Source organism: Xiphophorus couchianus, chromosome 24, assembly GCF_001444195.1.
Source record: "Xiphophorus couchianus chromosome 24, X_couchianus-1.0, whole genome shotgun sequence".
Taxonomy (NCBI): Eukaryota; Metazoa; Chordata; class Actinopteri; order Cyprinodontiformes; family Poeciliidae; genus Xiphophorus; species Xiphophorus couchianus.
The window spans coordinates 2,245,252-2,260,012 of NC_040251.1; the positions used below are offsets into that span (position 1 = coordinate 2,245,252).

The 14,761-nt window shown below is 39.6% G+C and overlaps 1 protein-coding gene across 3 annotated transcripts in view; it reads right to left on the minus strand.

Annotated features, from left to right (window-relative positions):
• Positions 1 to 13,948, minus strand: part of LOC114140820 (sodium-driven chloride bicarbonate exchanger-like) — a 46,121-nt gene extending 32,173 nt beyond the window's left edge. Inside the window, exons 1-2 of one of the 3 annotated variants that reach the window (XM_028011057.1) lie at positions 13,242 to 13,943; positions 10,611 to 10,640 (exon numbers count right to left, since the gene is read on the minus strand). In XM_028011057.1, coding sequence (XP_027866858.1) covers positions 10,611 to 10,640; positions 13,242 to 13,289 — 78 coding nt within the window. In that variant the 5' untranslated portion in view covers positions 13,290 to 13,943. Of the gene's footprint in view, positions 1 to 7,108; positions 7,355 to 10,610; positions 10,641 to 13,241 lie in introns of those variants that run through there. The other 2 variants (XM_028011059.1, XM_028011058.1) reach the window with 2 other exon arrangements.
• Positions 13,949 to 14,761: the final 813 nt, after the last annotated feature.

A 14,761-nucleotide genomic window follows, 5' to 3' on the forward strand; every position in this document is an offset into this window, starting at 1 on the left:
ACCACCTACATCGCTTTACTCTGTTTTCTTTTGACTTTGTGTGTCTTATGAGATGGGAGACAACTAAAACTAACAACACAAAACACTAAATATGTGCAGAAAACAACAACAAAGAAAGATATTAAAGGTGCTTATGTTTGTATTTCTGCCCATATTAGGACTTTGACTGGGCTGAGATTAATCCATTTATTTTAGTAACTGGATTTATGCAAACCCAGACATTTTCCATAACCTTAACTGTTACTAGTCTATTCCTAACTCTAACTTAAACCAAACCTAATTCAAATCGGTCCAGCAGTCTTCAGAAGAGTAGTAAATATGTCAGAAATGGTCCTAAATAGAACGATTAAACAAACACACACACACACACACACGTAGAAACATGTGAGAATCAAGCCAGAGCTGTAAAGGAGAGTGGCCAGATGCTGACATACTTACTGTAAATAGGAACATGAACAGAGGAACTCAATATTCTAACCGCACGAACATGAGAGGACAGCTTTGTTTTTCAAATTTTGTCGCCCTACAACTACAAACTGAAAGATCTGGTAACGCTGTGTAAATCTAGATGAAAATCTCAGTCATAACTTAGAAACTACAGTTCACACTCTCTCTCCATCCAGTCTGATTGAGCTCGAGTAATTTTGCAAAGAAAAATGGAAAAAATAATATTAAAGTAAAATGTTTGTTTCACTTCGAGATTAGAAGTCATTATGAGTTCTAGCACATAAAATCCCTCAAAAATACACCGTTTGTGATTGAAACAATTGAAAGGATAGAAGTGCTTACCCAAGGTGTTGCAAATTCTAGCCCAGAACCTCTCGTTCTCATTTCGTTCTCTGCTTTGCCATTTTGCTAGTGCATTTTACTTCAATGAAACTAATTAATGCAGAGAATAGGTTTCATCTGTTATGAAGCACTTAATTCTTATTTAGATTCTAGTGATTTTCAGCTAGTGAGTAGAAGGATTCTAAAAGTCAGGAGACGCAAAAAGAGGAGATGTTAATGGAGGCTTCTAACCACCAAAATCCTGGTTCTCAGATTTGGAACAATCAGCCAAAAAAAAAAAAAAAAGTTTGCGGATTTTAGAGGTTTTAAAGAATGGCTGAAACAAAAACGAATCTGTTTCGATAAAAGGTTTTGGTGGTAGGCTGAGGAGGTTTTTTTGGGCCAGATCAAAATTGGTTTATTTCGCAACACTGCAACAGAAACACTTTTTTTGAATCACATGAGTCACGTGATCAACTATGGGACATTACCACTGGCACAAACCACAACAGGAAGTAGTTAGAGAACCACAGCATGGCGTTTTTAGTGACTTATTGCATCTACAAACCGATTTGGGTGTGATTTTAATTGCGTTTCATATTTAATTGTGTTTTTTATACATTAGTTTTGTGCAGATTTGTAATGGAAATGCAGCTTTTGCCCTTATTGAGTAAACTTAACTAGTCAGCTTTAATATCAGTGTATTGTTATTTGGGAAGAACATGTTTGGTTATTAAAGAAACTTGATTATTATGGACGCATCTTGTGAAAAAATAATCACCCCCTTTCTTCATGTGACAACAAATCCCATCTACTATTAGCCATATGGGACCTTCACATTTTCCATTACTTCCTTTTTTATTTTTTTTGTCTCTTTTATAATTTACTGATCTCTTAGTAACCGCCCATTACATGAAATAAAGACTGACATCCAATATCCCTGACTGATGCTGCACCCTTCCCTTCCCTGTCCCACACAAAGCTTTGACAAATGAGCCAGAATCTCCTCCCTGCAGGTCCCGGTTTCTATTTATAGGCACCAGTTTCCTCCGCCCAACACCGCTGACCCCAGACCAGCAGCCTGCCGGCTCACCAATCTGGGCTGAGATTAATCTCTGAGCAGTTATGACGGGATAAAATCTCGTCTCCGACCGCTAGATGGGCGACGGAGGGTCCAATGCGTGGAAGAGAATTAATTCTGCTGCCTTTCCCGTTTGCTCGGCGATGGAGATTTCAGAGCGAATGGGAGCACTGGGCACGTGATCAGGACTCCGGGGGGAGAGGGGAGGTGGGAGGGGCAGAGGGGGGGATGCAATTAACAGAATGTAATATGAACCAAATTCAAGTGCACAACTGTTTACCCTGAAATGTTTTGCGTTCCCTTTCCAACCAGCTCGTGTTTTTCAGCATAAACCGCTTCATCAGTATGTGACGAACACGTGATGCAGACGATCTAATGCATACTCATACGTGCAGGCAGTGATGTGATTGGGAGGAGCGGCGTGGATGAGCGAGCAACACGGGCTTCTGGAAGCTCTACAGTAATGTCACAAAGTGTTGAGGGTGAGTGTGTGTGTGTGTGTGTTTATGTACATGCATGCAGAAACGTGTTCGGGTACTTGTGCCATGATGGAAGCCGAGCATCATCACTTCCTGAGGACAACTGACACTGAGCTGCCTCTGATGAACAGAAAAAACAAAAACAAACAAAAAACAGATATCTAGTATATTCCCTAGTTTTGAATGGCTTTCATTTGGATTTGTGCTGAATAATTGTGAATTTTCTACCAGAAATCCAACACCGAACGCTACCTTGAACACATCATCCTATGAGAAAACACTGTAGAAGAAGAAGTGTCATGGTTTGATTCTGTAAGTAAAAGTCGATGGGAAGATGCAAAATTATACTAGACTACAATCAATCTGTTCAACACATCAATGTAATTGCACTAAAACTTTGATGGGCAAATATCACAGATAATCTAATTTTAATAAATGAATTGCCATTTAGGTAAAGTATTTATTCTATTTATTCATGTAATTTTGACCCTTTTTAGCCCTCCATAAATTTTATGCTCTCAACTTTGTAGGACCAGTTTGGTGATGAACCCATGATGAAAAACAAGACTGTGAAATCATAGAAAAGTAATGTACTCAATATTATTCCACATCTTTGATGCCAGTATACATGCAGTATTTTGAAAAGAAGTGCATCAGAAGCAGTGCATACTTCAGTGACAGTATTGGATGTTTCACAAAGTCCTTGTTCATATTTAGACCCATATAATGTGTCTTTCCAAACACTAACATACAGAGAAAGAGTAACAGTTTGACCCTCTCTCCTCCTGATAATTTTTTTTGTTTTAAAAAGCTGTTAAAGTTAAATCCTAATGAAACGCAACTCTGCAAGTGACAGCCAAGTCTGCATTTATTCACATCTGAACCACCAAAGACAAGTTCATTTGATCAGTTTACATTTTTCATAAAATCAACCATCACTTTCTCTACACCTACATGTGCACAACATAAAACTGAAGCACCACATGTTGTATTAGTTGGAGATTAGTAAATAATGAAGTTGCAAGCTAGCGGTCAAACATGCTATTGAGCATTTCATGCCGTTTCAGATCTTCCAGTTCTGTCACATCTCAAAACTCGTTTGTTCAGGCCGTAATGACATGGCGGGGTTCAAAACAGCTTTGAACTACTGTCAAAATTGTCCCCCTTTTCAATGTCAGCATGAATAAAACATGGTTTTATTTTTTATAACACGGTTCTGTCTATGCAAATGAAAAGGGAGTAAAAGAAGTTTTCTAATTCATATTTTGGAATTGTTTAGATGTTTGGTTCACTTGAACCAAACATGGTTTGATGTTGGATTACAGCAGAATTAAGTAATAGAACATATAAAACCAAAACTGAATTTTTAACCTACATGTCAAAATAAAAAAAATACAAATGGTCATGGTTTCTGTAGTTCATTAGCAATTTACCATAGAAACTAAACCACCCGCAATTTAAACTTCTTGTATGAAGCCATTACTTTTCTGACCCTCATACTAGCAGCTCCCTGTTGAACAACAGAGGACGTCAAATAAGAATGTGCTTTTCACCTTTCAACACCGTTTTGCAAGTACAATAGTTTTGCCTTTTAAGACAAAGCAGCGTTAGCCTGCATAATAGCTATGTCCACTAGCCTGTCCCAGCAATGGCTGACGTTTGTTTTGTACAAATTTGACTCCAGAAAAGGTGAAGTTCTTAATCAAGGAAAAAAAAGTTGTTTTAAATTTTGACATTTTGCTTATTGTTCCGGGGGGGAGCAACTATTTCAGAAACATTTTTTGAACATGATTTGCAGGCGACTGAGTTTAGAGTCGCCAACCCGTTTTCAAGAAATGCTAAATCTTCATTATTTTAACAGTAAAATGTGTGCTACTACTGTTTATTAATTAGGTGGATTTTTTTTCTTTTAGCTCCATTTCAGCTTTATTTCTGATTCATATAGACATGAAAGGACATAAACCCATACATCGTTATATAAAACCATCTATATTTTTGAATAACTATATTTGCACAGATATAGTTTTATTGAATACTAGCCATAATTATTCCTGACAGAAGAATCTGCTTTCAGAGAAGCTCATCTAATATATAAATTGGTGACTGTTTGTCATATAACTTTTTTTTAAAGAAAATCTGATTTCCTGTTCTTTGCAGTGCAGTGTTGATACTATACATTAGCTTTGCATTAGCTTAGCATACATATTTTTATACAGTGTATGTATACATTTTGTCTTCAACTGACTAAAAACAGGAGTTGAGTTGCTTTAAATCTAAAAATAGTGAGCCACAGGAGAAGCTAAATTTAGACCAAATTAGACGTTAGCAAAACTAAAGTCTCATTTTGTAGATATTTAACTTTCTCAGATTCTGTCACATGAAACAAAAAACCCAATATATTACATAAGGCTTTTACATGACATGCCATCCCAAAGTAGTGCAGAATTCTAATGCAAATAAAATGATATGTGACTTTGAACAATTTAGTGTGGTAAGCATTTGTATTCAGCTATCCGAGTCAAAACTTTGTAAAACCACCATTTACAGTAATCACAATTCTAAATGTTTTGGTATGACACTACCAGATTCACAACATCTACATGTGAAAATGTTTGGAGCATTCCTTTTTGCAGAATACCTCCAAATCAATCAGACTGGATGGAAACTAACTGGTGTAGCTATTTTTGTCCTGAATAGTGGTGCATGTATCTCCATCAAACTTCCCAGTGTCACTGTCTCTGTCACCATTATGTACTACCATGCAGATGTGTTCATTCTTAACACCTTCTTCTACAGCTGCTGTCTCCTACCTGGCTTGAGGTAAACTGTATATAGCTTTTCTCATGGTTTCTTGTTAAACAATTCATTTTGTCTTGTTGAGTTTACAACTAAAGGGCAATGCACACTAGCAGCGACAGACACGCAAAAGTACGCGTCTGCCCTTTTCTAGCAAACAACCTCAACCGCTGCGTCTGATCGGTGGACAATGCTGCAAACACACCGATCCTTTTTGAACCTCTTCTACTGAAAAGAGTATCTTGATGCATCTTAACTGACAAGACAAGACGCAACACTCCCAATGTGCATTCACTTTTCATAATGGTCCTTAACTGTTATCATTACACCAGTGTCCTTATGCATCCATTGAGGGTGACAGTTAAGGGGTTAACATATTCTCCCACCTGAACTTGAGAGGGTTATCATGTGCATCTTAGTTGCTTCTTTGTTTAATGCTATTTTTGCGAGGTAGGCAACCACAGTTTGGTACTCCATTGTGCTGCTGTTTACTCTTTCCATTTCCGGATAATAGTGTTTTATAAGACATTCAAAGCTCCGGATATTGTTTTACAATGAAACTCTGCTTTAAACTTTTCCAGAACTTTCTCTCTGACCCGTCTGCTGTATTTCTCTGCTGTATGGTATTGCTTGTTCTCAAATATTCTCTAACAAACCTGTGGGGTCTTCACAGAACTGGATTTACAGATTCAATTACACTCTACGAATAGAACTTTCCAGTTTACAATCATGCACTACTTTGAGAAATCGCATGAAGTCCCAGTATAATATATTGAAATTCAAATGGTATGATTATGTTTGCAGTGCATTGTACAAACGAGGACTAAATCTTTTGATATACTGAGCAGAATAACCTAAATGGAGCCAACAGGAGATACTAGAGATGAAGAACAACAAAGATGTTTTCAACTATCATATTGCATTTTTTAGGCCAGAGTAAATCCCAGATTCACTCAATCTTACAAGCTACCTTCCAGGAATCTGTGTTCAGTAACAGTGCTCACTGGGAAGAAGATATGCGACCTCTTTTCTGTGCCCTTCAACAATCTCTCCTGAGGCTCCCACAGCAGCAGGGTTGATGAATGTTTACAATTTCAGGCGCTGAGAAATAGGACAGGTAAAGTGCAGTAAAAATCATACAAAATGAGGCATTTGTCCTTCACTGTGCACACAGGAGTAGCCAAGCAAGTGGCCCATCCTGCTCTAAACACAGTTGCATAATGTCAATCTCTTTAATCTCAATCAGCCTTAGTGGACTTTCTGCAAGTGTTAGGAGCTACGGTGACTGTTGTAGATCGCAAACAGGGAACACGTATTATCAGTGACAAAAGTACAAGATCTGCGATTGGTTGACAGCTTCTGTTGTCATGGTTTTCACCCCCACAGATGGCTGTGGTGGCCGTGTCAATGGCAGCAGGATCAGCGCTGGTGGCATACAGAGCATGGTACTCAAAGTACCCAGGGGACATCGCTACATCACCTGTTCACTCGGACAGAGCAGGAGACATAGTGCAGGCAATAGATCTGGTCTATCAGCTAGAGGCAAGTCAGAGTCGTCATATATCCATCAAACAAGACTAAAACAACATCAACAGCAACAATCTAGCATTCCTGGCTTGTCTTCGGCATCAGAAATTAGGATGAGGGTTATAGAGCATGAAGTAGCATGTACAATATAAGCTCCAGAATGACAGTCCCATCTGTCAGCCACCCTCCTGACAGATAAATCAACTGAACTAGCTCTCATTTTACAACAAGAGCCTAGCCTTTACTTGGATTACTATGATGCAGCCTAGACACTGGCAACCTGACTCAAGCCAATATGAGCTTGAGCAATATTGTTCAAACCCTTCTTTAGTGCCCTAAAGAAGAAATACTTCTTTAGTGTACTTTGAAAATTTACAGATACTGTCTAGCCAAAAAAAAAATCAATTTCAGTTAATACAGCAACAGGAAAGGAACATAGAAAAACAAAAGAACATACCTGATAAACAAATCCCTTATTGAGATCCACTGAGATCATGGTGTTCATGAAAGGTTGCCCGCTAACTCCCCTTGCAGTGTGCTTGCAGCAGTGGTAGAAAATGAAAAGCGAAGGCTCAAGGCCTGACTCCGACTCTGAGCTCAGGATGTTTGTGCGAGTTGGACAGAAAGTGAGAGGAAATCTCAGAAGGACAGAGTCAGCTCATCTGTCGGCTCGTCTCGGTCAGAACCTCTCCTTCCCTCGGCCGCTCGCATCAGTCACTCTTCCCATGCTGGAACGTGGAAGCAACCCCCGCTTCCAAAGGCTCCACAACATCAGCATTCGAAAAGAAAAGTAGCACAGCTCCAGCTCCAGTCTCTCGCTCTGCCTCCCAAGGCTTTCATCCAGGGCAGCATCAAATGCTTCTGACAAGCGTCCATCCGCCAATCCCCCCAGAGAGATTAGCGCTCTGACATCACCGATGCTGCGCTGTGCACCGTTCTGCTCCGCTGACTCCCTGAGCTATAGGGCTGTGTAGCATTACCCAAGAGAAGAGTCTTAGGTCACAGGGAGCCAAAAACGCCATCCTACAAGGGAGGAGGTACACACAAGTCCTGCTATACCTTCCCACTACGAGTCACGGCGCATCTTGAACACGGCAGGCGGGGAGAGGTGCATGCTGTAGTTGCTGCAGTCCCACTGATCACTGCATGTGCACATTTCGATGCTTGTGTATGTATGTATGTCAGCTGAGCCTACCTCAGGTAAAGAAGCTGCTCTCTGGCTAAACTGCATTGTCAGCAGAACAGAGAGGGAGAAGAAGAAGATTCTTCTGCTATGCTACAACCATTCAACATCAAAATTCCTACCTTTACAGGGTACAGTATCTTACTGTACTAATAAAGACAGAATTCAAAACTCCCCATTTCAAAAGCTATTAAAAACACTATTCATTCCAATGCTCTTCATTAACCGTTTATCTCTAACCTTGTAGCTCCTCTGCCTCCCTTGTCCGCCTGCCAGTTTTTCACAGCCAAACCACCAAATTGGAAAAGGTTTTCACTGATCCGAGAAGAACACAACATCCCAAAGAATAACCCAGGCAACATAAGCACACGTCCTCTGACTGTCCCTGCTGATTCTCTACAAGCCGGAGATGTACCCTGCTATTCCAGGACAGAGGATCCTGGTCAGAGTCATCCAAGCGCAGCTTCCAGGAGATCAAAATCTGTTACTTTAGGTACCAACATATTTAGACCTACTGTCCGCATGTACTCCAAGTCGTGCGGCTTTTGCGTGAATTGTTGGGATTTTATAGTGGACTGAACCGACTGCTTAGATTTCTTTCTAATGACAAATTCCTTTATTCATAAAGGAATAAATAGATATAGGGTTTTATTCCCTTATCTTCCTTTATCTACCATCCTTTACATCATGGGATATTTTTACTTGAGTAACTGATTACCCAAAACACATCTCCAATTTAACTTTGGTCAGGCTCAGTTGAAACCAAATATTTACCTACACTGTAAAAAAAATTTAAAAAACAAAAGTGACACCATTTGTCTCAGACTGACTTAAAATCAGACAAAACCTTACCTATTTAGGTCAGGTAGGCTGAACAAAATTAGTTTCTTCTTGCTAATTTTCCAAATATTGACATCTTTCGTATCTCTTTTTGTATATTCATGAGTTTATAAGGACTGCAATTACTTATAAAGTAATTGGGTAGTTCAGTTCAGTTCAATCATGTATAGCTGAATTCAATTGTGTTCAGTTCAGTTAAATACCTTAAGTTCACGCAGTTCAATTTGAGTCAATTAAACTCATTGTAGTTCAATAGTATTACATTTAGTTAAAGTAAATGTAATACTATTTTGGGTCAGTGTAAATAAATAAGTTTCTTTTTACAATGTTAGTTCATTTAAGCAGAACTCTGTTCAGATAAAGTAATGTAAAAATGTTCTACACAAAGAAAAGAATATCTGCTTAAAAAAAGAAAAGAAAATCTCCTCACTAAAAACTCAGCCAGTGGACATTATTCAGTTTCTAACATGTCATTTCTGAAAAATAAAACAAATGAAAGTTTTTTTCTAAAGCTCCCAGCTTCATGCACCCATACTTTCGCTCTGCTGAACCCTTTACCTCATCTAAGTGGAGGATTCAACATTTTTCCAATGTCTGCCACTTTGTGCTTAGTCCTGTCCTCGGTGTGGCTGTGAGCCATCAGTTGCATAAGCAATATTTCATCAGGGTGGATGTCATACAACGCAAACACGCTTCATAGCTGTCCTCCAGAACTGGCTCTGAGGCCTGCTTCGACTCTCACCCGGGGAGCTCCTCAAAGCGTTTAATGCGTTGAAAGCTCCAACTCCACTTAATTCCTGTTATTGATTGAAGACAGCCTGCTGAGGATTCCAGATGCATTGTGGCATGTGTCACAACTCGGATCCAATAATGCAGGACATCTGCTAAGCAAGCTGGCTAATCACAGATAGCCAACTGCAGCTGTGGGATATTAAGTTTAACCAAAATATTTTTACACTGGGAACAAAAGATGGACATAACACTAGTAAATTAAAAATATAATACATATTAAGGCGTTGTTCTTAATAACAAAGGAAAAAGCCTGGAAACATTGTATATACTATTGTAATATTAGCAGAAAATAACTACAGTAAATTCACCTCTGGATTTATCTAAATTAAACAAACTCACAACATGAAGTCCCTTAAACTGGCAAAGTGAACTTCAAAAGTAGGAATGTACTGAGGTGAAAAACCAGAATTCAATTCAAATCCACCCTTCTAGAGTGAACAATTGTTCACAAGAGGAAGACATTTGAGACAGGAGGATCTATTCTTCCCAAGAGTGAATTGCTCAGAGAAACGACAAAAGACTAAAGAAATCCATAAGAGATTCGACAAGCCTCAGTTAGCACAGTCAGAATAAAGAGTGAACCAATATGGCTTCTTTGAAGCGTTCCAATGAGAAAGCCTTTTGTTTCTCTAAACGAAACAAAACACTTCTGGAACAACGTATTTTTTGATTACACCTATAACACTGAATTATTTGTCTATAATTCAATGTTACCCTATGGAAACTAAACACCCTGCATGAGTACAAATACATCACACCACCTGTCCACTACGGGTTGGTAAGGTGATGATTGGGCCTGTGTTGCAGTCAAAGGACACAGACTAACAGCTTGGCTGAAGCTGGGTCATGAATTGGACAGTAATGCCAAATACACCAACAAATCTATAACAGAACTGATGGCCTAGTCAAAGTACAGACCTCAACCTGATTGTAAGGCAATGGTGGACCAACCAGAGAACCATGCAACCTCAAAGTCAAAGATGACAAAAAAAAAAACATCCAACACATTGACATAAGAGACTGATGCACTCATAGAGAAACTACCATTACCATCATGTTATTACTATTATATAAATATTGAAAAATAAAGGGTTATTAAAAAAAGTTGGTCTTACTTAAACAAATACTGATGGAGTCTACTCACCACATCTTTACTTTCTTGAGAACTTTGTTCCTGAAAGTCAAAGAACGAGACAAGTTAAAATCTATTTACTCTGTGGACCAATTATTGAACATAAAAATGGAGTCAAGTATTCAAATACTCTGAAATAATCACGTTCCTAATAAAACCACAAACCTCAATGTATTTCAATAGGATTTTACATGACAGTATAAAGTGTATTAATACTTTAAGCCAGGCGTGTCCAAAGTCGGTCCTCAAGGGCCGGCATCCTGCATGTGTTTGTTCTCTCCCTGGTTGTAGTAACAACCTTCTCAGCTTGTCAATGTTCTCCTAAGGCCTCTAATGAGCCATCATTGGATCCAGGTGCGTTAAACCAGGGAGAGAACTAAAACACATAGGATGGCGGCCCTCCAGGACCGACTTTGGACACCCCTGCTTTAAGCTGTACTGTAAATTTAAGCAACTCAATCTCTCGAGAAGTTAATCAGTTGTACTTTCATGTTTGACCTTGGATGAACCGAGTTGATACATACATAGATCCCCTGAGATGCTCACCAAACTAATACCTCACATAATCATACACATCAGAGTGAAACTATGGCAACACTTGCAGCTTGCACAGTAAGAGTGGGTGGTGTTGGGGTGAGGGGAGACAGCAATGACTTACAATGACAAGGAAGCAGCCATGCTGCACTGAGTGTACTGGGGGCGGGGGGAGCTGCGTTACAGGCTTCACCTTATGCTAGAAAACAACGTCCTCACATAACACCACCCCAAATAGAGCAGTCAGACTATTGATTGGCCTCCAGAGCAATCAGCGCTTTTATTACTGGTCCGCACAAAACAATGGATGCTATCTTCCTGCTCTTGCACTGACACTGCATCCAATGGAGTGGCCATCTTTTTTTTATTACTTTAAATGGCATAGTCTCACCTGAATACTAATGCATGCGGCAGTGCTTTGGAATAGTACGTTTTGATGCGGACGTTATTGTATTTTATTGGGAAGAGCACACGTGTGAAGTGGAAGAAAAATGAACAAAAATCTGAAATGTTTTAATCTGTTTTTTTATGATGATAAAATCCAGTGCACCAGTTGGCTTTGGGAGACATTTAATTAGAAAATAAAGTTAATCTGTGTGTAACTCAGTCTCTTTCTAAATACAAACCTACCGAGACACAGCTGAATGCCGAAAATGAAAGGACGAGCAAAGAGAACATTAATCAGAGAAGCAGCCAGAAAGCTTACAGTAACTCGGGAAGAGCTGCGAGACTCACGACTCGGGTGGTAGAGTCTGATTGGAGCACAGCTACTAGTCTTGCATTTCTCTAATTTTGCAGTTGGCAAGAAAAAAAAAAGGCATTGTTGAGAAAATAAAAAACCTTGAGAGAGAAAAAAAAACGAGAAATGTTTGGCCTAGAAAAGCTTCACTAAGTGTGAGAACGCTTTTATTCAACATAAACAAGGAAGCTGGATGACAATTCAAATGGAGCAGTTCTGGAATTAACCTGTGGGTCCTTCACTTTCCGACAGGAAACACTAAACATACAGGCAGGGCTACAGTGGATAAAAAATAAATTAAAATCTAAATTTTGAAATTAGAGCAAGGTGGATGTTCACAGACATCATCTATAAAGAGTCCAAGTTATTTTGAAACCATTTCAAGACTTGAAGTAGCTAAAGTTGACTCTAAAGTATTAAAGTTGTTCAGCTAGACTTGTTTTAGAGGCATCTTGGTAAAGGGGGTGAAAACATGCACAACACTTTTCAGAATCCTTTTTTATACAAGCTCAGAAACCTGTGCATCATTTTCATTCCACCTCAGAATGATGCACTACTTTGTGTTGCTCTATCACACACAATTAAAAAAGAAAGACATAAAAATGTATGGATGTAACGTGACAAAACGTGAGTATTAATACTTTTTCAAGACGCTCTACATGTTTCACGTTGCTGGTTGGATTAAGGTTCATTTTTTAAACCATTACTCTAAACTCCAGCAGCAGATCTAAAAAGAAACTACGTCAAGACGCTTGTGCTTGTACTGACTCATATAGATGATCCACATTATAAATGTCTGTGCCATCTTTCCCTGAGATTAAAAGGAAGCTGGTTACAGTGCATCCAACCTATGAGACACACACCACCCTGCTGGGATCAAACACTTCCAGCTCCTGGAACATCTTGATCCCAGCTTTGACAGCAGGTTCCACTGTCTGCGGTGTATAAACCCATGTTAACCATATGATCCACGCTATAGACGACATGTATGGGTGAGATGCAGGGAAGCCAATTTGCAAAGCAGAACTGTTGCTGCTGTGTATCCCACCTGTGCGTCACTTCTGTAATTGAGGGCATCTGGGCTTTGCTGCGTGGACTCGTAGCTGAAATGTGGCACATTAAGACGGTATTCCTTCCCCGTGTGATCATGAGCGTTCATGTCTGTCACGACTGCGAGGTGAAACGCTCAAAAATGAGTCGTTTTGTATATTTAAAAAATCAGGCGAACGGCTCATTTTTGAGCGTTTCATCTTACAGTCCTATATATATATATATATATATATATATATATATATTTGTATATATTTTCCAACGAGAAAATAAACTACGCTCACATGATAAGCTGAACATCCAGATCGGTGTGTGCTTACCGTGGGTAAGAGCGGCTCCATTTGGGCTCCTTGGTCGGTGATGTCCATCTTTTCACTCTCCTCTTCCTCGGCCTCAGATTATAACCAGGTGGCGACGCTGCGCTCCTCCTCGGCAGACCGCTGCTTTGGAAAGCGACCCTCACTTGATGCTGGCGGGTTTTTATCTTCTTCTTCTTCAGGTTTTATCCTTCTCTCCTCCCCTACTGAGCATTCGCCGGCCGGGTTTTCTCAGACAAAGGTAGCAAAGTGTTCCTGTCCTGGCCCCGCATCGTTTACGCACAAAGGAGGGGAGGCTGCGCTTTCCATTTTGAGCGCACACTTTTTATGCGGGGGTTTCTTCTGCCAGTGGGGGCTTATACCTCCATGTTTTCAGTCGTGCACGTGAGCTACTGGAAAGGCGGGTTTTTTTCTAATTCAGCTTTTCACCAGAAGATTTAAAAACACAGAGGGTCATGTGTGGATCACGAGCAATAAGACAGAAATGGAACAGAAAGAATAACAGCCATGTTGGACGGCTTTCATGTTTGCATGACAGGGGAAATCCGCCAATCATAGTGGCTTGTTTTTCAATAGGTCGTTTTCAGCTCTTCGTGTTGGTTGTCTTATTATTCCCGTCAACGTGCAGGCAATCTGCAGTCTTCTGTCAATCGCATCTCTGCTTCTTGTTGCGGCACGCAATGTTCCACCGGCAACTGGCATCCAAATCACCCCCGGATGCTGCTGGGTTCAAGTTAACGCAATGGCGCCCTCTTCTGGTCACTTGTCAACCGAACCAGAATGTTGGGGTTTTTTTACTGTTCAACTATACGCAGACCTTTTTGAAGTTTGACATAGATAACATGTTGAAAAAGGCGTTGTTGTCAGAAGAGGCCATCATTGAATTATTGGCCTACATACTAGACTGAAAAACTGACTCAAAAAGAAAGGGTGGGCGGGGGGAAGGCAGCGGATACTGAACCAAGCCACATTTTTAAGATTACTTGTGAAAAAATTTCCAAAACCATTATTAATTTTACATCAACTTTTCAATTATGCACTACTTTGTGTTGGCCTGTCACATAAATCCCAATAAAACACAGTAAGGTTTGTGGTTGTGAAAATGTGAGAAATGTTAAAGCTCATATATATGAGCTATAAAAGATGGGAATGCATGAAAAATTACCACTATGACTACAATATGAGGGTCATAAAATTCTTTGGACTTCACAGTCTTATTACCAAATTGTTTTTTTTTAGGTCTAGACTAATTTGGAGCCTACAGATTGCACAACATCCATAGAGCTAAGATTGCAACTTTCATGTTTTGTTGTTAATAGACAAGATAGATAAGAAGGAATAGTACCCAGAATAGTTTTTTAAATAACCACACACCAATGACTGAGCTGTTGTATACATAAAGATGTCCAATTAATTTTATAGTTGAGCACAGAATGTTGAGTAAGCCAGTTGATGACAAATCTCAATACCCCATTATCTAGCATGTGCGGACAATGGAAGCGTTTACATACGTCTCCATTATC